Source organism: Macrosteles quadrilineatus, unplaced genomic scaffold, assembly GCF_028750875.1.
Source record: "Macrosteles quadrilineatus isolate MER2022 unplaced genomic scaffold, UCM_ALF_1.0 Scaffold_9__3_contigs__length_116548681, whole genome shotgun sequence".
Taxonomy (NCBI): Eukaryota; Metazoa; Arthropoda; class Insecta; order Hemiptera; family Cicadellidae; genus Macrosteles; species Macrosteles quadrilineatus.
In genome coordinates, this window is record NW_026542602.1 from 17395834 (window position 1) to 17423593 (window position 27760).

General features: G+C 35.6%; 1 protein-coding gene across 3 annotated transcripts; it reads left to right on the top strand.

Moving 5' to 3' along the window:
* The first annotated feature begins 1408 nt into the window (after positions 1-1408).
* On the top strand, positions 1409-27328 carry LOC129003853 (protein ecdysoneless-like). 3 transcript variants are annotated; one of them, XR_008491651.1, is made up of 14 exons: positions 1409-1668; positions 5575-5695; positions 6077-6164; positions 7168-7313; positions 8101-8242; positions 13382-13561; positions 14604-14717; positions 14958-15138; positions 20504-20657; positions 21080-21246; positions 22113-22211; positions 23081-23199; positions 24110-24360; positions 25670-27328. XR_008491651.1 is itself a non-coding variant. In XM_054432178.1 (13 exons), exons 1-13 carry the CDS (start codon positions 1434-1436, stop codon positions 24275-24277), a joined length of 1914 nt encoding a protein of 637 aa, XP_054288153.1. In that variant the 5' UTR covers positions 1409-1433; the 3' UTR covers positions 24278-27328. The 3 variants fall into 3 exon arrangements, 2 of the variants coding, with proteins under 2 accessions (XP_054288153.1, XP_054288154.1); XM_054432178.1 differs by having other exon boundaries at positions 24110-27328; XM_054432179.1 differs by lacking the exon at positions 1409-1668 and adding an exon at positions 2327-2397 and having other exon boundaries at positions 24110-27328.
* The last annotated feature ends 432 nt before the right edge of the window (positions 27329-27760 follow it).

The following is a 27760-nucleotide window of genomic DNA, read 5'->3' on the forward strand; positions in this document are numbered from 1 at the left end:
CGCTCGTGTGAACCGAGCCGATGGCTAGATGGCGGACCTGGCGGCAGCTGCTTGAAAGCTTGAATCATCTTGAATGTTAGTTAGTGTTAGTAGTTAGATAGGCGTGCCCTAATTGGTCTTAGAAATCTATGTGATCGTTGCTCTTGATAAACGTTTTTCACAAGCTGATGGGAGAAAGTATGTGTCAGGCTGCTGATGCCGTTTATTTCACTCCGTTCTGATCTGCTGAATCGTTCCGTCCTAGTTGAATTGAATTGAGTTAAACAGCAGGAACTAAAAATTTGTATAAGAAAAAAAAACGTTTAATTTGAGGTTAGGTTAGGGTTACATTCAGAATAATCAGAATACAGATCAGTGTGTCCACAGCTTGTACAATTGTACAAGATCTAGTACATTTTGATATTTCCTTGTACCCTTGTACATTGTTCACTGAATCTTGTACATTTTCCTTCAAAATCTGTTTTTATAAAAATTGAAAAATACACGCAGTTTGGGGGATTTTTAAGTTAATAAATAACAGTTGGCAACTCCGGATTTTCATATCTTGGTTGAATTGTAAAGACCACATGCCATAACTTACTCTATGTAATTTTATAACAATAAATTACCGGCTATAATAAAATACATAGATAAGCAAATGTACTGCCTTAATGGATTTCTCATTCTTATGGAACAGCTGATGAGCTGAAGCCAATTTTATTGTTATTTCTGCCGCGGTGAACTGTAGAGGTGATGTTTTGTTTATAATTTGTTTCTTGTTATTTCAGTTAGTTTCTTTTAAAACTTCGTTCAGCCATTAGCCAAATAAAACGATCTTATCATAAACAATAGCTTGTCCCGTAGTTATGTCAAACAGTATAGCGCAAATAATGAAATCAATCCTAAAATAATAAAAAAAAAAAAATTTCGTCGATACTAGCGGTCAGTGTCACCGGACATGAACTAGACACGAAAAACGAGCCTCAAAATTTACAATGGGATGAGAAGTCTACTTGTGTTATGAAAAAAGTCAGAATTCTGCATTAAAGTTTAGTAGGCATTCACTTCTGAGATTAAAGTCAAATTTAACAAGAGGGCGTTCCTCTTTATCAAATAATTAGAACAATGAGTTTTATGTTATTAAGTGTGAAGGTGAGAGGAGACCTGATTAATTTAATGGTTTTATTTCTATGGGGGAGCGTCAAGGTGCCACCACAAGGATAAAAACGTCAAAGAACTTTGGTTAATCTCTATGGTATAACACAGAGAGCCATATAAAGTAGCATTACTCTATCTTTTGTAAGATCTTGTACCTACATTAGGAAATCTTGTACATTTTTCAGGGAAATTTAGTACAAAAAAGTGGTACCCCTGTGGACACACTGATACAGATCAAGATCAAAATCAAGTCAAGTCAACCCAACAAACACAACAAGCTCAAAGCCAAAGCAAGCATGAACATTAATAAAGAAGTTCTTCAAACCGTAAGAGAGGACGATTATGTTGAATATTATATTTTCCCTAAGACATCTCACTCTACAGAAAACATAAGAGAATATCTTCAAAATGTTTTAGCTGAAGTAAGGTCTGTGTTTGAAAAATACAAATATTGTACCTACATCTGGCAAAAAGATGAAGTCAATCTTGTACCTCGATTTGAGTGCGAAATTGCTGCAGTTGATACCTCAGGTAACTCTAATTTTACCAAGTGTTGACACTATTTAGACATCCTATGATAAAAATATTATAATGATAGGTAGCCATGGGTCTTTGCAACTTAACCCTTCCCGGACGGGCGAAATCGTGATATAGGCCTAGAACGGGAAAAATTAGGCCTATAGGAAAAATTTTCCTTATTTGTGTTTTGTTATACAAGTAGGCTATACATAAAATAAATAAACACAATAGCGGGGTACAGTGTCTTAACTGGGCTACGCTAATATCGATTGAAACTATCGAATTGAAAATAGGCCTATTGATTAATAATCGAGGCTGCACTTTACTTTAGGTCCTACACTCATTCAAATGAAAATATTGATTAAATTGTTTCATTCCGATATATCATTTGGTTAGTTAGGTTACGTTAACCTTACCTAACTAACCAAACGATATAACAATCGCACTAGTTATGAACTAAGCATGAACTCAAGATGGCCAGTCATGACTCATCTTTTGCCGGCTACACCACGCACGCTACCGTACCAGTAACCTATTATAATTGGCCAATTTTTGTTAAATGTTCAGTGTTTTCGTGTTCGTGTCTCGTGTGTTATAAGTTAATAACTTCACAGTAGGCCTAATGAAGAGGATTGCGTGTTTGGAATGCGTTTTCAACTTGGTATCAGCTTTAAAATGAACCTTTAGGTTCAAATCCTGGGTCGCTGACCTAAATTCCAGGATCACTGACAAGTACTAGAGGTAACCTTTTTATTAGACTAATTCGGTTATTTTATCCTGATTCGGTTAAATTAGTCTTACCGAGCGTTTTGGTGATTTAACAAAAAGTTTGTTAGGAGCCTAGGTAGGCCTACTTAGGCCTAATTTAATTTATTTTAAGATTTTTTTTATTTTTACCTTTTTGATGTTATATCTATAAATTATTACAAACTGATATTTTTAACCCTAAAATTGTTACAGTAGGCCTGCACTAAAATATTACTTTTTTAAATAAAGCAGACATGTGGTTGCTTTATTGTGGTTGCGATACTGCAGTTCCGATTTGGCAGACTTGGGAGTAATGATTACTGTACAGTAATGGCTACATTTTTGAGTAACGTCTGTAACTCATCCGTTACATCTTAAAACAAGTAGGCTAACTTGTAATTGGTAATCGTTAAAAAAAACATTAGTAGGCCTAACGTTAAATAGTAGTGGCAAAAAGTTACTTTCGTTACATTGTATTGATCTTGAAAACTATTTCAAATTTCAAATTTAAATTCAGTACAGCGTTCAGAGACAAGGGTAGTTGGAAAGAAGAAAAAGCGGGCTAGGCCAGTTTGTTGACCCCAAGCTCCTAACCATTCCCAGTAGCGAACACAATAACATTTGTTTTGACTCAACCCATCCCTTTGTTACACTTCTGTCCGTCACATCAGTCCAAAGTCCGTCAACGTACCAGTTGTAGTGAACTGAACAGTGAAGTCAGTGAGTGTAAATCCTGACACTGTAGTCTGGTCCTTGATTCCAGTTCCAGTCTCTTTTGGTGTTTGTTGTGGTCCAAAGTGTAGTTTAAAGTTTATATCTAGGCCAATACTAGGTCTATTTTATATGTTTATCCGTTCAGTTGTCTCAAAGTTTTATTAGTCATACTGTAGTTTGAGAACATTCAATTATGCGTGATTGTTTATTGTTTATTGTGTTGTTGCGTGTATGTTTTGGTGTAGGTAGGTGTGTTTTGTACAGTCGAAGTGCGCAGCAATAAAGCACGGCTAGTTTTATAACGTTATGACACAATTTTATGACAAAATTCAATCAGCATGGAGAAAATTCTTTCATCAACAATAAGAAACGTATACAAATACAAATTACGTTCCAGACATTCAGAATAAGTGAATAATGTATTTATATTTTGCTGAAACGTTTAGTTAAGCTCAGTTTTGATTTGCAAATGCAATAATTTTGTAATAAGTGTGAAATTGAGTTTTTATGTGTTTATTTTGCTTTACTAACACTAAATATTATAGGCGAATAAAACTTATAATGTAGGTCTGACTTGGATCCAAACAATTGCATTGTATTTAGGTAGGCCTAGGCCAAGACCCCCCCCCCCCTACACGGCCTAAAGGGCTGAATTTTTTGTTTGCCGAAATGGTCTATTCTAAAATTTATAACAAGCTTGCTGTACTAATACTAAACTTAGTGTTTTTTTTTATAAATTGCATTAAACCACTGGCTCTATACTACAGTATTAATTTTACGTTTAAGAGGTTTTGAAAATAATGAAAATTAGATTTATAAATATAAATTCACTTTGTATTAAAAAATTTTACTGTAGGCCTATCACAAAAATATATTTTTACCGATCAAGGAAGTAAGAATTAACTAAATAAATCCAGGGGCCATCAAGATGGAATTTAACAAAATAAACCCTCATTTATTGATTTTTTATTAAAAATAAAATAGGGTACTGTAGTTACAAGCTAAAACTTATGAATCACAAAGCAGTTTCAGTAAGATACTACCATCAAATGAACTAAACTACTTCAATTAGTCTACCTTCTCTTTATCCCTATCCAGCCTGTCAAAAACCAAAACACATTCTATCTCCATAGTGGTCTTGCACCAACGCTTTTAACACCCACCTTTTAAAATTATTGTTTTTCCTCTTGTAGTATTTGTATTCAAAGTGTGGAAAGTCATTAATAAATATATACCAAAATTACTGTTGTATTTTTAGTTAGTAGTTATTTGTAGAGGGTCACCTAAAAACGCTTTAAAAATCTGATTCCCATATACACCTAGAATCTATACTTATAAATGGCAAAGCCCTCACTGACACACTCACTCACTCATCACTAATTCTCCCACTTTCCATTTACCTAGGAGGCTGAAATTCGGTACACCGATTCTTTGGGCATTAAATAGGAAAACTAAGTAGTTTTTATTCTGATCGGGCTTTCGGGCTCCGCCCCAGTGGCTCTGGAGTTTCCCATGTTAACCTTATGATTTTTCATATTTAAAAGGAATTAATGAATCTTAACAGCTGTTTCAATTAAACAAGTTGGTTCTGTTCTATAAAGTTCAATAGCATTAAAGTTACAAGGATTACCAACAGGGTGCAGCACTATTAGGTATTTTTTTTTTAATTTATGACAACAGATAATTTGCAATCAAAAGGTGAGTGAGCGTATCGAACGAACTTTAACCTGGAGGCGAGTTAGCATAGCGAACGAGCTAACCTGAAGCTAACCTAACCTAAAGGTGAGTGAGCGTAGCGAATAAACTTCAACCAGGACGTGATTGAGCCATGCGAACGAGCTCATCTTGAAAATTAAGAAGTTAAATTTTCGGGCAAAGCCCGCGGGTACAGCTAGTGTTATCTATAATTTTACCTTAAACAAAATTACTTTTTTAACTATTTTATTCCATTTTGGTTCAATAGTAAAAATGTATATTAGCAGACTCAAGATCTCCCAGACAATTCAGATGTTGTATTAACAGGTATTATTTTATTAGACCTATAGTTTAATCTAATTCATGTGTCTTTAATATAGCCAAAACCAAATATGTTATAAACTTTCTGAGCATATCGGTTTGGTTAAAAAAAACTTCAATTTTATTTCAGATTTCAGAGATCACATCCCTTTAAATTAGAGCATGTACCTTGCAACTGTAATCAGTTACCCTACATTTCTGAAAGAGCGAGTAACTTGTAACTGTAACCAGTTACATTTTTTGAGTAACTTTCCCAAGTCTGCGATTTGTATCGCTATCAAGTACTGTTGGAAGGTTGGTGGTATCGTAACAAACCTACCTAGGCTCCAGCTCCCCCAACAGGACCTGTATTCATATATTTGCAGCACCTTATTTCACATTAGTGTGAACTAAGCGATTTACTTCCTTCAGAGTCATTGATGTAAAAATGCTTTTTTTCAGTGGAGAAACTCCCCCCTCATCTGTATGGAGTCACACACTATGGGGATAACATAGAAGATGAATGGTTCATAGTGTTCCTATTGATTAAAGCTACTCAAGAAATCCCTGGACTTATAGCAAGGTAGATTAGCCATTAGTAGTTTTGCTGTTTACCCATTTTGTGCTATAGTTCTTAACAATAATGCTAAAAATAAGTGACATTATTGCATCTTGTGCAATGTAGTCAACGTTCAAAAAATTGTGTAATTCTTAAACTTTGATTATACCTAACTTTCTATACCATGTATTTTAATGAAAATAGGTACAAGATAGGCGTATCTTCACTTTAATCAGCAATAATTAAAATATATTTTGTTTTGAACTTTCTACACCTTTTATGTAATGAAAATTTACTACAAGATGCAGTTAATTCAGAGCATATATTTCTGTAATATTTCATGACAATTTTAAACAATATTTGGCATTGAGTTGAGAAATTATCTTTTTTTTTATTGCTTTTTAGGATGGTGGATGTGGATGGAGAGTTTCTATTGATTGAAGCCGCAGATCATTTACCTAAATGGGCCAATCCTGAGACATGTGACAAACGGGTATGTACATAATTTATATCTGTATTTATTAAGAATACTCCTAAATGAAAGATTGAAGGTAACCTAATATTTTGATGTACAGTATCGTACATTAGGTTTGTAGGCCTACTCATTACTTTACTCGTTATGCTTGGTAAATTTTTGGCCTTAAAATATTATCTTCGAAATGGGATTGAGTTTTTAATTTATAGGTGCCTGGAACAGTTTGTATAGAACATATTTTGTTTTCAAGTACAGTAGAACTCCAATTATCCGAAGTCCATCTATCCTAATCACCAATTATCAGAATTTTCTTACAACAGAAATAATTTAAAAATTGAAAACCACATTTATTTAATAGTCGTTACTCGTTATTAAAGAAGGCAGAAGCCATGATCGTGGCAAAATCCAAAACCCGTCTCACGATCGTGTAGACACTGTCATCGTCTCCCGCGGTCACGGTTACATTGTCATAGTTTTTAGCTATTGTGTCAAAATGATAATTATATCCCATGGTCGTGTTGACACCATCATCGTCTCTCATGGTCATGGAAAATCGTAATCATCCCCGATCGCCGCAAAAGCGTAAATTTCCGATCGCAAAATCTTCCTATACACGTTCTGTGATCACAGTAGTAAAAGCTCGGCAAGACTCTAAATTTTGGTAAAAATCCAATCATCCACATTTTTTATTATCTGAATGTAGTCCGGTACCAACTGATTCGGATAATTGGAGATCTACTGTATGTAGATACATTTTTTAAAGCTTATTCTGTCTGACCTTTTTAACCCTTTAACTTTCAAAGGTGAAACCAAGCTAAAATCTGAGAGTGTCTCTTGGCACTCTGAGTAATCGAACAGTGTTTTTTTTTTAAGTTTATGCAAAGCTATACATTTGGGAATAAAATGTGTACTTTATGTTCGTCAATATATAGTCAAAGGGGAAACAAAGCTGATGTCTAAGAGCATCTGTTGACGGTCAGTGTACTTAAACAGTTTGTTATCTAATACACTTTCTGTACAGGTTTACCTACACGGGGGATCTGTCCATCTGATACCAGGAGACGCGACGTTAGAAGTTGATGAAGCGATCCAAACCATCTGGGACACACCTGAAGAGACCAGAGCCTCCACTGGCATACAACAGGCGATATCTGCCAGGATAGAGGGGTATTTACTTTTATTTTACTTCATGATTCATTTATCACCATTGCTGGGGATAGGTGGTAATCGCTCAGCATCAAATCTGTCAGTCGATTTCAGTTTAGTTCACAATTTAACATTGTACTTTTGGTAATGACTGTACTTTTGGATCATCCAATCTTTGGATCTTGTGATTTGCAATATAAACGTTGGATATTCCGATGTTGGATCTTCTGATCGGCAATATAAACTTTGGATCTCCTGATTTTGAATCTTGTGAAATGTTCCCCCAAAACCATCCAAGAACTCTTGAGTAGGGGTTTCAAATCTTACCTGACACAAAATTTGTGGTTTTCAGTTTTATCATGAACAATCTTGGACAAAACTCCTAAAATGTGGTAAAAAAGTTCTAAAGCTCTGTGACATAAAAACTAAAACTTTTTTAAATTCATCTTCACTACATTCGGCTTTCACTCACTATGGCTGTGAATGAAAAATCCTCTTCTGCTTACACGTACGAAAGGCACGAGTGTTAATGGAAACAACTTGTTTTGTTACTGTTACTGTATATAGACAAATTCCGAAGCCAAGATGGTGGCTCTATTCTACACTGATGCTCCTTGCCAAAACTTTTACTGCTTCTTCAAAATACTGTTTAATTTTTGTGTATTACATGTAGTAAAGTAAGTTAGTCTTCAATATGACCACTTCTGCTCATCTCAAATTACAAGCTAGTGAATTTACAGCACCATTGGCTAGTGCATGATTTTGACTGTAAAATAAATTTTAACGTTACCTTTATTTTCTGCCTCAGGTATCCTGGGCGTATTGTGGACAACCTGCACAGTTGTAATGTTTTTGTGCCCGTTGGAGTGGCAGCATTGCTGAGAGCTCGTCCTAGCCTAGTGGCACCAGCTGTTACAGCATTCTGTCATCGCGATCCTATTGACCTTAAGGTTTGAAATTTATTCTACAGATCATAATTTTTTAAATATATTGATATCCCTGTTAGTCCAGTCAATAAAAGGGTTAACCTCCGAAAAATTGCAAACTGTCGGGGTGCGAACAATGGTGCAAACTAAAGAAGTTATTTCGGAGAAAAAACCCCATATTTTAGCGCCCTATAACTCAGTAACCATGAGGAATAAAATAAAAGTGTAAATATCATTTTTTTTTTGAAAATTTAATGATCTTTCATTTGGTATACAGTCACTTTTAACTCTGACAGATGGTTCTCGAGATTTTAGCCAAAAACCAAAATAGGTTCCCTGTTTTCGCTAATTGCCTCTAGAGCTCGCCTCATATTTATGAGGACTTTTGGTATAATCTTCCCTAGGTACCTAGAAATATGTGTGCACAGTTTCAAAACTTTCGGATTTTTTCGGAGTTTGGGTCATTAATTTATTAATTTTGACTGGACTATGTTGTAGCAAACCTGCAGATCAAACATAGGCCTTATATTATATATTGTTGCCTTAATGAGTTGCTATTCCAACCTCAAAAGTACATGCATTTTAATATCCCAGTATTAAATAAATTCACACCCAGTAAAAATTATATTGGCTCTATGACTATACAGGATTTTTACTTAAATTTCCTCCTATGAGGAACTAAAAATGAATATAAGAAACATCTTGTTAAATGATAATAGGCCTACACATTATTTTCTTATGCTGCACTCAAGCTTTTGATTTACAAATACTCATCCTGATCGGCCAAAGTTTCCCTGTGTGAAGAGCGGGTGAGTGAAAATTTAAAAACGTACGTTTTCATGTCCCTGGCCTTTTACTTCGTAGATACTGGATTTGTAGTTTATTATTATGTGTTTTAATATTTTTTGGGACGGGGGCAACATGTTATACACATTTATTTGGTTGTAAATAGGTTCTAGGTATTTTTTTCGTATTTTTAAAGTCTTGAAATTCACGACCATGACGTGTCCCTAGGGTACATTTTCCAACTTTCACGCTGTTTTTGGACTAATTATTCATGCCGAAATATATAAAGCCATATTTTTATGTCATCAATAGTTATTGAACTTACAAAAAAGGAGCATATTATAATTTTATTGTCATTGCAAACTGACTACCATGACAAAATAAGTCTGTCCCTCGATTTGGCGTCACGACCATTTGGAAAAAATTTGCAACTTTGGAACACGACAGTGGCAAGCCTGGCGTCGATTGCGTCAGTTCGTTTTAGAGACTAGTTCGAGGTGTACGTCAAGTTTGTTGTGCCGGTTGTTTTGTGTTGAAAGAAGTAGTTACAAGATTAATAAAGGCAAGTTTGTGTTTTTTGTAATTTTGGTGTGTCCATGACCGTACGTAGTCATTTGATGAAGTAGACGTGGTTTTAATTTTTGTTGATATGATATTTCAATTGCTACATTAACCTAGAAGTCCACTTTGTATCCTCGAACATGAGGTGCAAGGCTACCGCCAGAACAGAGACAAATAATACGTAATGTCACGACAAAAGTTTCACGACCATCGCGGGTTTTTTCACGACCAATCCAGCCTTATGGATTATACTGTGTTTGGTCGTGACAATAACTTAAATATCATTGTAAATTGAACAGTTTAGTTCAATTGAAACACATATTTTTATTATAACTAACAGCATAACTGAAAGATTGTTTAGTAAAGATTTAGATTATTCCAGACAATTTACGACCGTACCGCTTGTCCCTGACCATCACGTTGATGATTTCTATCATAAAAATTAAAAAAATTAAAATATCATCATATTTAAATGTTTTATACACAAAAGAAGCACACCTCTATAAAAACATAAAGATTTTTCAGGTCTCAGGTTAGTTTTTTCGGAGTTATACAACTTAAAAGATTTTATTGGCTTTTTTTAAATTTTTTTCTTTATTTTTTATTTTTTTCTTGAAAGACCAAATATACCAAAAGCTTAGTGAGCTGTTTATTGTATAAAGGTCATAAAAGTAAATTAATTTATAGCAAAACATAGTTATAAAAATAATATTAACTATTTTTAATATTCAGTTTTATGTCCGTGATTGTCGTGACAAAATTTCGTGTTTTTCCATCAAAGATGCTCTATTTATAAAAAATCACTTAAGATATTGCGTTACCATGGACATTTAATGAAACTTCAAATGTCAATGAAATCTATATAAATAAAATCAGAGTTTTGTCTGTACATTTCTCAGAATCATACATTTTTAGGTTATTTTTACGTTTTATACATTAAAGAAGCCGAAACAAGTCTCATCTAAATTTCTGTCTGTCTGTCTGTCTGTCTGACACACTCAAGATGGCATTTTACGCAATCTTCTCCAGGAAAACGAGAGTACCTATCAAGACCCAAGTCATTTTAATGTATTCACTGGATTGGCGAGAGTGTCTTTAGCCATTAAAATATGGTCTCACTACTTTGTAATTAAAATTACGGCCGTTCAAAAATGCAGTTTTGTGCGATTTTTGTCGAGTTTTCTTCCAATTTGTATCACATAATCATCTATGAAACAACGAACAGCTGTTCGGATCAAGATTATTTTTTCTAGCTGTCACTGAAATGTTTACAAATGTTGTTTACAAACACCACAACCATTTCCGATCACGTTTTGAAGGCAAATCCCATCCAAGTGAGATTAAAAACGTTTTTATTACATAAAGGATTTAATTAATCGCAAGCGGAATAATATAGTGTAACCGTAAATTAAATAACTAGGCATCATCCAGGTCAGGAACCAGAAATATGTGTATAAAATTGTTTTGGAGTTTTGATAACCAGAAAGAAGACATTGAAACAAAGATTGAATCAGTGTTGTATACGGCTTGGAAACTTAAATTTACTAATGACCGTCGCCAATAGCTTAGAAACAATGTTCCACTCATTGACGGCTCTTCAATGGCGGTTGTGTAAAGTGTAAAGCAAAAAATTACAACTGCAGTGGGTGATTTTAACAGAGGTTTACGGATGATGCTGAACTCGATTTTCCAATGTGTCACTTTCTGTTCCTACCATTGACTATATAAAGTCAATAGTTCCTACTCACTGTGTGATGCAATCGCTGGACCATACAGCCAATAGGCCCATAGCCCTTCTCTTGGGTACGTGTGGTACGTATGCTTACCCAATTATTTATAACAACCCTTTCGACAACGATCCTTGATACCGGTACTTTTCCATAGAATACACGGCCTACCTAGGTACTTAAGAAATAAAATTATAAACGTCCAAAAACCCAACGTTGTGTGATTTTGTCACATTTCCTTATAATGTTAATATATATACCAGCAACCATTGTTTAGAGAATACGTAATCTATTAAATAACAGAAAGTTATGTTGTATAAGGTTTTTTTTTTTAAACTGACACCGATAAGTTTACATTAAGAGTTGTGTACAAATAAAGCAATTAATGGGAAATAACTTTGATTGCCGATAACTTTTTACGAGAAAATCCAAAACCAAGAGATCAATAACCTTGATTAACGCATATAATTGGTCGGCTGTACTACAGTTCTTAACTGTAAACGTTGGTTTTTGGTACGGTACTGGTTCTTTTCCTTTTAACCTTTAGTAGCAGCAAGAATCATTTTTACGTACCAACACATCACAGTAATTTACAAATTAGTTATCGTTGGTGTTGCACCTTATTTATTACAGCCGTAGGCCTATTCAATTTAATTGATGTATTAACTGTATAATTTTTGCTTTTTCTGTCTGGATTCCAAAATGTTATGCTAAGAAAACTATAACGCATTTTAGTAAAACATTTATTCAGCAAACCATCATGAATTGTTCAAACACTTTGAACGTTGTTTATGTATCAATAGTTCGTGGCCTATTTTGGTAATTTTTATTACAAATTACCAATCTAAATGGTCTATAGTAGGCCTACTGTACTTCATTTCATATAGCAAACCGATTCAGATAGCATTTCGACAGAATTTCGAGTCATCTCCGGTCCAAGCAAATATAAATTGTTATGATCAAATTTTATGGCATTAACAAAGATTTCAAGTACTAATTTTATATGTACCTTTTTATGCTTAAAGCGTAGCAGATTCCCTAATTAAGTTCGGTATTTTTGTGTGTATGTATGATGGTAACGCATTAATGTCCTTGTTTCTCAATGTTTCACGGAAAGGACAAGAGCGCCTTGATAATGAAAATGTCAACCCGAATAAAGTGTTAAATTAAGAGGTTGAGGTAGTACCTTAAATACTTTTCCATTATGTTATAGTCCTTTAAATTCTGAACAAAATTGTACAATTCCCATTTCCGTATATTTACTCTCACCGCTTACACATGATAAAGGTTGTTGACAAACTTATGGGAGAAAGTATGTGTCAGAATGCTGATACCGTTTATTTAGTTTAATCATTGGATATAACATATGGACCAACAAGATCCGGGTGACATTTAATTGCGAAGCATTAGTTTTGGCTTGAAACTGTCAGATACTGTATTTGCGAAGGAATAGTTTTGTCAGCATATCTGAAAGTATGCAAACCAACTGCTGTGCTTTATATAAGAAGGTTTTAACTGACTATGATAATATCCCCGTGCGTAGAACGGGCACACAGATAGTATAAAAAATAAAAAAAGTTTCAAAAAACGGAACAAAAAATTTTAAAAGTGCTTTTCCTGAAAACGTAGGTTTTTAAATTTTTACTCGGGTATAACAGCTTGTGTTTTATATTTTCTAACCTCCCAAAGAAATTAAACACCACCGAGTAATGCTTGGTTCCCTGGAACTTACTTATTAAATAAGTATTATTTTAGGGAATTAGATTCTTTTTGGACTAGGACTTACACTTTTTATACTTAGCCAAAAATGTTAAACTAAATCATTTATTAAAAAATGGATTTCTATCCATTATATTTTAAAATTATAACATTATTTATATGTTTTATAATTAATATTATTAATTATAAAATTATATTTTAAAAAATGGATTAGAAATGTATTTCTTAGTGTGGATGTTTATTTGGATGTAATATATTTTTATTTTTACCAATATGTGATATCCAATTTAGCCTACCCCTGGGTCTATACGCTAGCCATAGTTTAACTATGTACCACTAGAAAATGTCAATGATTTTGTGGTTTGTGTAGGCCTGTCGTGCCATGAGATACTTCCCACCAGAGCATTGCGTTATGACTAGAGTAACATTCACTAAGTGTTTGTACGCCATGTTGACACATCAGAAGTACATGCCTGATCGACGAACTGGTTGGAATTTGCCTCTTACGACTGATGCTTCCTATGCTTCCAAACTGCTCGGTCTCAAATTGGTGAGTATTATAAACAGCGTTTGTACTTTAATGCATCAAAGTATTGATTAGCTATAAGCATTTTCTGTAAATTAAGGTCCCTATCGGGTTTCTGTATTATCAAAAGACAAAAATTCTAAATTCAAGTGGACTCAGACCCATGTGTCTGTGGGGTTAAAACTCTGACAGGGTGGCTATCCCTGTCAGGTGGACCTGGAAAACCTGGAAATGTCAGGGAATATTAAATATCTGGAAAAGTCATGGAAAAGTCAGGGAATTTTGTCATAAGTCAGGGAAAATTATATGTTTAACATAATTTTAATAATTTTTAGGAAAGGTTGAGAGTATGTGTGCCGTGTGGGTGAAAACTAAGAAATATGTCTCTACAAATAAATTTTGTGTTTTTGTACAAATTAAATTTTATTATAACTGCGTATCATCTTAACTCAGTTTAATTTTATTAAGGTTAGTTGCAAAGTTTGAATATAAGCTAGCCTGTATCTATAGATTTTATGTATGTTTTTCATGTAAACAAACATAAGATATTCTTCAGATAAAGATTAGTCCTTTTGAAGAATTAGTTAGGTAGTGTTAAAATTGTAATTTTGAATTTGTCGATCAGGGAAAGTTAAAAAAAAATCATGGAATTGTCAGGGAAAAGTCAGGGAATTTTTCAATGTGATTTCACTAGCCGTCTGACAAAGCCACATATGATCAGAGTGGGCTAGCTGTCATATAACCCAGATAAAGCAGCACTAACCTGGATTAGCCTAGAAAAAAGTGTGGAAATTAATTAAAACCATTTTTGTTTCCTTTGATGAAGGTTAAAAAAAAATAATTTTATTTGTTTAAAATCTTCATGAATTATTTAAGGCACCTGTAACACTAATAACTGCAGACTGTAAGCCTCAGTTTAATAATGTTATACTTGAACAGTTAGGAAAAATAGATGCTTATAAAAAATAACGGTAACCAACTATTGTAACAAAAATTTAACTTCAAGAAAAAATGTAAATAATATTGGTCAAAACATGCTACAATTAATTGTGAGTTTCTGTTTTAGGCTTGTGGTTTTGAAATCTTGGTCACTCAGAGTAAAAGTATTGGACAGACCGATGATCTCAGCAAAGAATGGCAAAGTTACAAAGATTCCCTGAAAAACAAAGGTTATTTCAAGGTAGGTCCTTCAAACCTTCTTCTGATGAGAATATTCTATTTACTTTATTGACAAATTGTGCTATGACAAAGATCGTTAAATTGAATTGTCAAACTATAGGGTAATGTAGCTTTTGTAAGCTTTAGCAAAAATGGAAGGTTAAAACTGGTTATAAACTCCTATTGAACAAAAAATTAACAATTGCCATAAGCAACAACATACAGTTTTCCTAAGATTAAGATTTAAATGTTTGCCTCGCAGGACTTGTTAGAGGGATCTCAAGAGTACAGCAGACTTGAGGAAGAGGCCAAAGAGTATTTCCGCTCACATTGTGTCCAATCACAGCCAGCCATTGGACAGATCGTTCTTGACCTCCTGCGAGAGATCGACGTGGACATTGAAGAGCTTCGGAAAAATGAATCCACCTTGCCTCCTTCCGACGGTAGTACTCTAGTGTTTTCTTTCATTATGTTTTGTCCCAACTAGGCAAATAGTTTTTGAGGGAAAGAGCACTTGGCTTGGAAATAAGTTGAGGAATAAGAAATGGGTAACACAATCAATCAATCAATCAATCAATCAATCAAAATAACTTTATTCATATTGCACATTTTGTACAGAATGGAGTCAGTTATAAAAACACAATATTAAACTTAAGACTACTTACAGTAGACTTACAGACTACTACAACTAGCTTAACTTAAAAAAAGGGTTCGAGGCAGTTGACAGCACACAAAAGTTGAAGTAATATTTCCTTCTGAATATTTTCCGTTAAGTGGTAAAGTATCAAATTAGTAGTACTGTAAACTGTGTCTGTGCTATGAACTCTTTTCTTAAGTAAGTTAGTTGTATTATATCCATTCCTTTATTCCCTAATATAAAGTAGTATATTAGGGAACCCCATGGTGTTTGCTTTTATATCTGAAGGTTGCTGATGCTTTGAAAAAGATCAATTCTGAACCCATTTGCCACGACATTTTGAAATATTGATTACTGATGCGCTTTAATTACAGGTTGCGTTTAGATAGTAAAAAGACTAAAGTTCCAACTGTTTCCTTTAAACAAATATTTACAAAATGAAATGCTCCTGGGTGAAATCACCCAAAAAGTAGTGTTACTCTTATAACTTTAAATCTCTATTGTTTATTTTCATGCACAGTTTTTAAATGAAATTTATTTTTTTATCGATTCCGAAAGATTAAATTTAAATAACATGCTCCTTTATAGGGATAACAATAAGCACACATATATGTGTTGTAGTGCCTGACGACTACTTACCTGTATATAAATCTTTATTTTAACAGATGATATTTATTTGTTTACTAATTCATTCAATTATTATTGTTCACTTTAACTTTTTACTAAATACACGTATTTTTACTCTTGTCTAGCATTTGTGAGTTCACAACTTCAATTGGTGACCCCGACGCGATCCGAAATGTCAAACGGAGAACAATCAGTACACAGAATTCAAGTCAAGATCCCTCCTTTCTGGCACTCAGATCCAGAATTGTGGTTTGCACAAATCGAAACCCAGTTTTCTCTAGCGGGGATCACGGTCGACGAAACTAAGTTCTATTACGTCTGCGGTAACCTAGATGCGAAATACGCAGCGGAAGTGAGGGATATCCTCACCAACCCTCCAGCAGAAGAAAAGTACAACAAATTAAAAAAAGAACTTATAAAACGGTTTACCTTGACCCAGGAACAGAAGACGAAACAACTTTTGGAACGAGAAGAGTTAGGTGATCGGAAACCATCACAGTTCCTGAGGCACATGCGTACTCTAGCCGGAACCATGATACCTGATCCACTACTGAAGTTTCAATGGCTTAGCCGTCTTCCTTCAGCAACACAAGCCATCTTGGTAACACAAAAGGCTGCGGACCTCGATACACTGGCGGAGCTTGCGGATGCTATCCATGAAGTCAGTCCTCACCATGAAGTATCGGAGGCGTCCTTATCAGCTCCCTCGATGGAAGAAATGATGGAACGCTTTACAACCACGATGACATCAAATATTAGAGAAGGAACAGAAAAATTTCAACAAGAAATAGCAGGAATCAAAGAAGACATGAGACGTCCAAAATTCCACAAGACATCAGACACATATCCTCGTAGACGATCATGGCAATGCTCCAAGAATCGATTTGATCGCCATGACGTCTGTTGGTATCACTGGCGGTTCGGCGACGCAGCAACGAAGTGCACCGACCCTTGCAGATTCAAAGGAAGCAGATCGGGAAACGACCCAGGGAGTCTCTAATGGCGACAAGCGACTCCGACCTCACATGTTCCCGTCGCCTATTTGTCACCGATAAGGTAACCAAACAACAATTTCTAGTTGACACGGGAGCTGATGTATGTGTCTACCCTCGTAATATGTTAGATAAAAAAAGACCTAAGACTGACTATACTCTATATGCAGCTAATAATACTGAGATTACGACGTATGGTCTTGTATCTTTGCCTTTGGACTTTGGTCTACGCCGCTCATTTGTTTGGCGTTTCATCGTAGCCGATGTATCCAAACCAATAATAGGGGTAGACTTTCTACACTATTATGATCTGCTTGTTGATGTACGACGTCAATGTTTAGTTGACCAGTCAACTTCGTTTTTTTCCAAAGGTCAACCTCCTTCAGTTCATTTAGTGAGTAGTGTTAAAACTATTAAGTCTTGTCAACAGACAGTTTTCTCTCAATTACTTCATGAATACCCAAACCTCACCAGACCTTCAGGTAAACCTGATTGTACTTCCAAACATGACACAAAACATCATATTGAGACAACACCAGGACCTCCGGTGTTCAGTAAACCCCGCCGCCTGGCACCGGATAAATTTAAACTCGCCAAAAAAGAATTTGAATCCATGGTTCAACTAGGTATAGCTAGACCCTCTTCTAGTTCCTGGTCTTCTCCCCTTCACATGGTTCCCAAAAAAGGCGATGAGTGGAGGCCATGTGGAGATTACAGGGCTTTGAATGCTAGAACTATCCCTGATCGGTACCCTGTTCCCCATATTCAAGATTTCTCTCACCAACTTCATGGTAAGACAATATTCACCACCTTAGATCTTGTTAAGGCTTATCACCAGATTCCGGTTGCTGCTGAGGATGTCCACAAGACAGCAATTACCACACCTTTTGGCCTGTTCGAATTCCCTTACATGTCATTTGGACTATGCAATGCTGCTCAAACGTTTCAACGCTTTATAGATGGCGTACTTAGGGGCTTAGACTTCTGCTACGCTTACATCGACGATATCCTAGTAGCTTCAGAGTCAGAAGAACAACACGTATTACACTTAAAACAGCTCTTTGACCGTTTTTCTACTTATGGGATCCTCATTAACCCAAGTAAGTGTGTTCTAGGAACATCAGTCGTTAACTTTCTAGGGTATGAAGTATCTGGAGAAGGTATCAAACCTTTGCCAGAAAAGGTTAGAGTCATCAACTCATATCCTAAACCTAAAACAGTTAAGGAACTAAGGAGGTTTATTGGCATGATAAATTTTTATCAAAGGTTTTTGCCTAACACGACGGAGCATCAAAGCTTACTAAACGAACTCCTGAAGGCTAATGTGAAGGGAAATTCACCAGTCAACTGGACCACGGCAAGTAATGAAGCATTTGAGGCTTGCAAGCAAAGCCTTAGTAAAGCTGTGATGCTGTCTCACCCTGTACCAGATGCTCAATTGGCCATTTTCTGCGATTCTTCCGCCCATACTGTGGGGTGTGCGTTGCAGCAAAAGATAGGTGATAGTTGGCAGCCGTTGGCCTTTTTCTCAAAAAAATTAACCTCTGCTGAACAAAATTACAGTGCCTACGACAGAGAGTTGACAGCAATATATTTATCAGTAAAGTACTTCAAACATATGTTAGAAGGTAGGCAGTTTACCATTTTCACAGATCACAAACCACTCACTTTTGCATTTAAGCAAAAAGCTGACAAATGCTCTCCCCGCCAATTTCGTCACTTGGAATACATTGGGCAGTATTCAACGGACATCCGCCACATCTCTGGACAAGGTAATGTGGTAGCTGACACCCTCTCCAGAATTGAGACGATTGCCGTTCCATTGGACTATCAGGCATTAGCAGACTCACAGAGCAAAGATGAAGAGTTAATACGTCACATGCAGTCTGATTCCAGCCTGAAACTTCGACAGATCCCAATACCAGGAACACAGGTTTTGCTTTACTGTGACATATCTACTCCCATCCCTCTCACACTCCCATCTACTCTCGTCCCTTCATCACAAGGCCATTTCGACAAACCGTTTTTAACAGTTTACATAATCTCTCCCACCCAGGTATTAAAGCTTCATTGAAACTTGTCAGTCAACGTTTTGTCTGGCCTTCAATGAACTCTGACTGCCGTCGATGGGCCCGTTCTTGTATGGCATGCCAAAAGTCCAAGATATCACGTCACAACTGGACTCCTGTAGGTATGTTTGCTCCTCCATCTTCCAGGTTTGAGCACATACACATTGACCTTGTTGGTCCGCTACCTGTCTCCGAAGGTTACAGGTACTGTTTGACCTGTGTTGATCGTTTCTCAAGGTGGCCAGAAGCAGTACCAATCGAAAACATAGAAGCAGAAACTGTAGCACGAGCACTTTTTACCACTTGGATTTCTAGATACGGAACACCACTACGAATTACAACAGATCAAGGTCGGCAATTTGAGTCAAGCCTGTTTAAACACCTAGGAGATTTGTTAGGTTCGACTCGTCTCAGAACAACTTCCTATCACCCATCGTCAAATGGACTAGTTGAACGTTTTCACCGTCAACTGAAGGCAGCCATCAGATGCCACGCAACAGCACGATGGACTGAGGTATTGCCCGTCATACTTTTGGGAATACGGACAGCATGGCGTGATGATCTACAAGCTTCTTCAGCTGAACTCCTGTATGGTCAACCACTTCGCCTACCTGGAGAGTTCCTTACACTTAGCGATTCCAACCATGAACTTGACCCACAAAGTTTTGTCAAAAATCTGCGTCAACATTTCAACAACTTAAGACCAGTTGATGGAACAAGACATGGAGGTAGGACGCCATTCGTGTTCAAGGATCTCAACACATGCACTCATGTCTTCGTACGTACCGACATTTCTAAGGGTGCACTCGATCCCCCCTACTCAGGTCCTTACCTCGTCATTAGAAGATCTGACAAGACTGCAGTAATTCGGATTCGAGGCAATGATGTAACCATTTCAATGGATCGACTTAAGCCAGTCTATAGCTTACAACTCGACCATGATGACACCAGCGTTTCCAGAGGCACCATAACTACTACTGCTCCCTTTTCTCATTCTGACATTCAACAACGAGGTACATTGACATCTAAATCTATTCTGAGATCTACACCATTAACTACGCGCTCTGGGAGGCAAGTTCATTTTCCAGTACGGTTCCAGAGTTGATTTTTTTTCGTGTTTGCTCAACTACACAGCTCAACCACTGGCAAGGGGGTACTGTAGTGCCTGACGACTACTTACCTGTATATAAATCTTTATTTTAACAGATGATATTTATTTGTTTACTAATTCATTCAATTATTATTGTTCACTTTAACTTTTTACTAAATACACGTATTTTTACTCTAGTCTAGCATTTGTGAGTTCACAACTTCATGTGTTATTAAATGAATTAATAACAGGTATCGGTTTCGAGTGCGGAATCAAGAATTGAAACTAAAGTTCTGGAATCGGAGTTGACCAAAGTTCTGGAATCGGCCCATCACTATAAGTATGTACTAAATGTTATGTCAATACAGCTGATGTTGGTGGTTGCATTTCCAGATGACAGCTGGTTAGATGTGTCCCCAGCAGAGTTAGATCGTATGATGGAGCAACGCTACGGTCGCAAACTGTCTCACCCTGCTACTGACATACCAGCCCAACTGGCGCAGTTCCTTAACCATGTCAGCTCTGTGGATGGTGCTGAATTCCCTCAGTAAGTGATGCTCATGCTAGTCTTGAAAAGTTAAGAATTCCTATACACAAAATGTGTTATATAATTTTATAAATGATTATCCATTTACAATTAATGGTTAGGGTGTTGGACTTCTTTGCTGCAAGCCTGTGTTCAAATCATGCCAATCACCAACGAGTCTACCTTAAGCTGCATCTACCTATATAAAAAATCTTCAAGGCAAAATTAAATTTTTTCAAGCTTTGCTTGCACAAATAGTAGTACATACTGGTCAATCAAAAGTCAACTTTACACAATATGTTAAAAACAGCAACTGACCAATACTAACGATTCTCAACTCCTCACTCTCGTGCATCTTTTCAATTACTCCCAGAGAAAACACCTTAACCTTATCTTTGCTTATAATTAAAATATGGTTTATTTTACAAAATCTTTGTCTGCAGGGACAGTCTAGCAATGGACTCACCACCGGTGAGGCCTCGAAGAGGGGTGAAACCGAGGAAGGCTAACTCAGCAACTACCTCGACTTCAAGGGAGAAGGAGTCCGAGGAGGACAACCGAGTGTCCTTTGATCCTGACTCATTCTCCTGTGCCGTGCAGAATATCCTCGGTACATTTAATATTCATATATTTTTTTTCTTTTCTTACTATTATATTTTGTCAAATAGTCAATATTGAAAACATGTGATTTTAAGAGTATGTTTTTAGTTTTCATGTATTAATTCCTTCTGTTTAAAGTCCTTTGTCTTATACATGCAATATATTGATAAAGTAAAATTATTTGTAAGATTTACAATACTTTATTGTTACATTTTGTTTTGTTTTTCTTGTATATAAATTTGTCAATAATTCAGTTCAAAATGTTTTTCCTGCAGGGTTGATGTAATGGCTATGATGAAATAAGCTACATACCTTGTTGTCATCAATTCACCATAGAGGTCTAGTTTTAGAGCCTCACTGCAGGTCAATGTTTAAATGTTATTGCCAAATCAAATGTCGTCTTTAGTAACCTTAATAAAAATGCATATGTTATAAAGGACTTGAAACATGATTATTTTCAAAATAAATTTGGAGGCTAGCCAACAAAAATAATACAGATACCTTATCGGATATGAGGAAAGCTACCATTCGTCTCACTATAAACAATGACTAATTAGTAATTAAGTCCATAGAGACACATAACACATCACAAAATTAAAAGTAGAAATTTTCGTGGTCACTGACCACTTTTTCAACCACTGGAGATTGGAGAAATGGCAATGGCAGTTTTACAGTTTGCCATTTCTCCAATCTCCAGTGGTTGAAAAAGTGGTCAGTGACCACGAAAATTTCTACTTTTAATTTTGTGATGTGTTATGTGTCTCTATGGACTTATTTAAAGGTAAGCCTGCTTTCCTGTCAATTTCCTTAATAATTCCTGGCAAATGCCCTATCTTTTTATAAGATAATTAGTAATTATATTTTTCTTGTGTCCAGATTTTGCAGTACCTGAAGACAACTGGGATATGGAATCAGATGGATCAGGAATGAGTTCTTATGAAGATGAAGAGGACATGGATCTCGGAAACAAAACCGGTAGGTATCTTAAACGCTTAGTGTTTCTAAATACAACTGATCACTTTTAGCGAATTTTCTTATAGGGAAGTAGATTACCGTATGTGGCATGGTAAGACTTAGGCCCGTGTTCCGGGACCAATTTACTTTTTCATTTTGATGTCCAGAGGCCAAAAACGCCAACAGTTCAAAATGTTATATACCTTTTTTTTATGTTATATGTTAAACATGGGAATGGGGTTTTACAGGGGGTTTTATGCGATAGTTTTTTTTTATAAGGGTTTTCTCATTTTTAACTTTCAAAACACAAAATTTCCAACTTTCTAAACCGTTATAAAGATATTAAATACTAATAATTTAATGTATTAAAGCATTTTTGTATGGTTATGGGATACGTAGAAAAAAACTGTGAATTTAAAATTCCCATGTTATTCTTACGGGGAATAGGCCTATGTGTAGAATAGGCCTAAATGTTGTATTTTGCTTGTTTATGGATATATTTTGATCAAACTTGGCAAATTTATTTATTTTATTCTAAGCTATTATTATTTTACTAAAAAACACCCTGTATTAGTCTCTCTGTAGCAGCAAACATAGGTACTCGTTAAACCTGTTATTTAAATAGATTGCATTTAAAATCAATTTAGGCAAATGAAAATTTGCTTAGTCTGCAGGTTTGCTGGAGCGGGGGTATTGTTTATACTTTTTGTAAAGAGGGTTTAAGTCATTTCTCATACTATGAAGTAATGTGACAGCTTTGTAATCAGCTGTTTGTCCTGAAATTTTAATACTTTGTTGTACCGAGGGACAAAATCACCACCCAAGCTGAAGTAAAAATTGCTGTCCTGCAGATATGTAGTAAATAGTATGCTTGAATGTGTACTGTTTAGGTGATCAACAAGAGACTCCCATCAGTGAACTGAAGCAGTACATGGACCAAATGGACAGAGAACTGGCAACCACAGCTGTGGGCAAGAGTTTTGAGAAGATCCAGGCCACTGACAAGAAGGTAATATTATTGACTGGACATTTGTAGCTCTCAGATGATTTTCAATTTATAGTTTTACTTTCCTCCCATCAAGTAACAATTATTTAATGGAACAGCAGTAGCAACGATAAGGTCCCCGAAAACTCAGCAGAGTCAGTTCCTTGAGGTCGAACAAAAAAATTATGTTAACAATTTTTTATTGGAAGAGTTTGTAAAAATTTCCATTTTTACCTGTAAAGGTTAATCCTTCTAAGCATTTGATTGTGCAATTCTTTATTATTGCTAATTGATGAATGGCTATCTCGGTCTATTGGAAAACATCTTGCCGATTTCAGTTCTATTGTTTATGATGCATTACTAACAATGTTTGTGATTGTGGCATGATAATACATAGAAACCATCAAAATAAAAGTGTTTAAAACATACATTCACTTATTCTGTCAGCCTTAAAACTTGTACACTCAACAAACAGGACAACAGCCGAATACTAGCTTAAAAACAAGACAGGACAGATTCAGACAGTTTAGATGTGACAAAACAATATTAGAAAAAATCGGAATGGCAGGACCAGAGTGGTTTGTTCGTGTTAAATTGATATATGAAAGAAAAGTAGTTAAAATCTGGTTTGGGAGAAAAATTTGTGGTTGAGAAGAATTTTACGACCACAAAAGAACTGAACTAGCAAGACATAATCGAAAGTACCTAAAAGAGGATGGAAAGGAGCTTTATTTTGTTAGAAAAGTATTGGAGAGGCTTATGAGCGCACCCAATAGACTGGAGTTGTTAAATCAATGATGATGATCGTTACAAATTCAATGCTCTTTCCCTTACTAGTGGCTAAGCTTTTGATTGGCTGCTGTACATTCCAAAAACTCTAAAACACTTTCTTTGTAATCAAAATCTTGGGACATCAACGTTTTGTTTTGTTCAGGGTATGGAGGACAGCTTTTCCGAGGTAGAAAGCTTCGAACCAGTCAACATAGACATGAATGCTCTGAAGAACATTCTTGCCTCGTACCAAGCCCAGATGGGTGTGGCAGGTCCTGCGTCTACTATGCTGGGGCCGATGGGCGTCAAACTGGACGATGATGACCAGTAGAAACTACATGACAGCGACAGCACAACAATAGATCTCGTAGACTACAGTACTTTGATGGCATCGTTTTTGTTCAAACCAAATCGGTCAGTTATAAATGTCCAACCTTTTTTCTTTTTATCTGTGATATTTTTTTAATGATTGAAGTTAAAAACGCTATATCAATTTGTTAAGCTTAGAGTGGGATTATATTATTTACTAGTCCTTTAGTTTTACTGCTTTATTAGTTCACAAAGTTTGGCAAGTTTAGTTTCTACTTTTTTTATCTTGCTTTTGATAATTTATTAGTTTGTTTGAAATCCATTCTGTTTACTTAGTTAATAATCCTCCAATAGTGTTTTTGAACAAAAAACATTCAGGTTTATTTTCTTGTTAGATTCTAAATTAATTTGAAGTTGTCCAGTTGGCTTGGTTTTTATATGGATGAAGATTTTGCTCAATATTTTTTAATTGTTCTTGGATAACTTTTACTTAATAACTGTTTGCTATTTATTTAGTAATATTAAGTTGTACTTCAAGCTCTATAGTAGATTTCAAGATTATTCCAACCAATGAGTGCCAGCAGGGTTTCTAATTTTATACGTGTCATTTTCACTATTTTTTTACTTTTTAATTTGTAGTATAACCAATGTGCCATTAGGTACAGTTAAGCTTCTAACTTCACACAATTCACACAATTTATTTATCAATACAAACACAATGACAAAGGGCATTTAACACTACAGCCATAATAATGTGACATTTCTAACAGCAAACGAATAACAATTGAATGTAACACCATGATTTACATTATTGTGACAAGATTAGAAGACTAGGTATAAGTTTACAGTTAGAATATATTTGGACATATTGCAATATAGAGAATCACTGAGTTGTTTAGCAGCACCGAAAGTAGCCTATTTCAGTGGCGATTAAACATGGATTCCAAATCGCCACAACATTTTTGACATCAGCTGATATAATTTTATACCCATAGAACTAGCTTCATAATCTAGATTCAGAGGCAAAAATATAGATTTATTGACTCGCCGTATAATATTCCAACAGAGGTTTAAAGAAACCCCAAACTATACTTCGATCTCTTCAGTTTACAATAGATTTTTCAAGTCTTGTTCTAAATACAAATATGATTAACCTATCCAAAACTAGTCTTCGGGTTCTTACTGTAAAATTTCTTTGCTAGATTTATCGTAGAGCACAAATTGTGGTGTGTGTGTCATGAATATTGATAGTTTGTATTTTTATAACACATTTATTGTAAATACAAATAAATTATGTTGTATTTTTATGCTCTTAAAGCGATAGCTATAGTTTTTACTTTATTTTAATACCAGCACAGTTCTAGCCTGAAAGTATTATATAAAATTATTCACATTTAAGATATTGAATTTTCAGGTTAACTCGAGGAACAGTGGAATCCCAATTGCCCATTGTAATGAACTAGGAGGGACTTTTTGCAAGTCAATCAATGTTTACAAATGAACAATCAATTGATTTTTTGGGTCATTGAAGTCAAGTCTTTGAAGGGGTTTTAAAATACTACGCAAGTATATTATTGTAGGAATGTGAGATAGTATGAGATACCTTTACCGCAGCAAACCTGCAGACTAAGCGAATTTTCATTCTTCCAATGTTTTTATTTAATAAAAGTTGGGCATTTTAGCGAATTTCCCTATAGGGAAGTAGCTATTACCGTAGGTCTCATGGTAAGACCTAGGCCTGGGACCGATTTACTTTTTCATTTTGATGTCCCCAGAGGCCAATAACACCATTCGTTAAAATTTTTATATATGTATATATATATATATATTAGTGATGGTCGGATCCGGATATCGGACTACCGGATCCGCCGGATCCGAGCTAGAACCGGTTCCGGATCGGATCCAAAAAATTCCGGATCTTGGGCTGGATCCGGTTTTGATGGATCCGATTTTTTCAAATTTTCCCCCGATTTTTTTCCTAACAAAAAGCTGTATGTATCACTGTACAACCCCGATTTTTTTACCAACACAAAGCTGTCTGTATCACTGTACAACACCAATTTTTTTACCAACACAAAGCTGTCTGTATCACTGTACAACCCCGATTTTTTACCAACACAAAGCTGTCTGTATCACTGTACAACACCGATTTTTTACTAACACAAAGCTGTCTGTATCACTCTACAACCCCGAATGTTTTTACTAGCACAAAGCTGTCTGTATCACTGTACAACTCCGATTTGTTTACTAAACACAAAGCTGTCTGTATCACTCTACAACCCCGAATGTTTTTACTAGCACAAAGCTGTCTGTATCACTGTACAACCCCGATTTGTTTACTAAACACAAAGCTGTCTGTATCACTGTATAACCCCGATTTTTTACCAACACAAAGCTGTCTGTATCACTGTTCAACACCGATTTTTTTACTAACACAAAGCTGTCTGTATCACTGTACAACCCCGATTTTTTACCAACACAAAGCTGTCTGTATCACTCTACAACCCCGAATGTTTTTACTAGCACAAAGCTGTCTGTATCACTGTACAACCCCGATTTGTTTACTAAACACAAAGCTGTCTGTATCACTGTACAACCCCGATTTTTTATCAACACAAAGCTGTCTGTATCACTGTTCAACACCGATTTTTTTACTAACACAAAGCTGTCTGTATCACTCTACAACCCCGAATGTTTTTACTAGCACAAAGCTGTCTGTATCACTGTACAACCCCGATTTGTTTACTAAACACAAAGCTGTCTGTATCACTCTACAACCCCGAATGTTTTTACTAAACACAAAGCTGTCTGTATCACTGTACAACCCCGATTTTTTCCTGATTTTTTTACTAACACAAAGCTGTCTGTATCCATGTACAAGCCCATTTTCCCTGAGTGTTTGTCACTTGATGCACACAACTTATATGGCAAGGCCATGTCTCGATGTTTGTATCTAGATGCAAATAACTTGTATGGCAAGGCCATGTCTCAGTGCTTGCCTCTTGATGCAAATAACTTATATGGCAATGCCATGTCTCAGCGTTTGTCTCTTGACGCAAATAACTTATATGGCAAGGCCATGTCTCAGTGTTTGTCTTTTGATGCAAATAACTTATATGGCAAGGCCATGACTCAGTGTTTGTCTTTTGATGCAAATAACTTATATGGCAAGGCCATGACTCACTATTTGTCTCTTGATGCAAATAACTTATATGGCAAGGTTATGACTCAGTGTTTGTCTTTTGATGCAAATAACTTATATGGCAAGGCCATGTCTCAGTTTTTGTCTCTTAATTCAAATAACTTATATGGCAAGGTCATGTCTTAGTGTTTGTCTCTTGGTGCAAATAACTTATATGGCAAGGCCATGTTTCAGTGTTTGTCTCTTGATACAAATAAATAACATATATGGCAATGGCATGTATCTTTCCGAACTGAATCCGACCCGATTTTTCGGATATCTTCACACCTCTAGTTTTTAGTTTTGTACCTGGATGATAAGCTA

Excerpts from the sequence above, each read along its gene's own strand:
- LOC129003853 (XM_054432178.1), top strand. The coding sequence starts at position 1,434 with ATGAACATTAATAAAGAAGTTCTTCAAACCGTAAGAGAGGACGATTAT. Across the intron at positions 8,243-13,381 it reads GCGATCCTATTGACCTTAAG|GCCTGTCGTGCCATGAGATA; the intron begins GTTTGAAATTTA and ends TGGTTTGTGTAG. Across the intron at positions 15,139-20,503 it reads CACCTTGCCTCCTTCCGACG|ATGACAGCTGGTTAGATGTG; the intron begins GTAGTACTCTAG and ends TTGCATTTCCAG.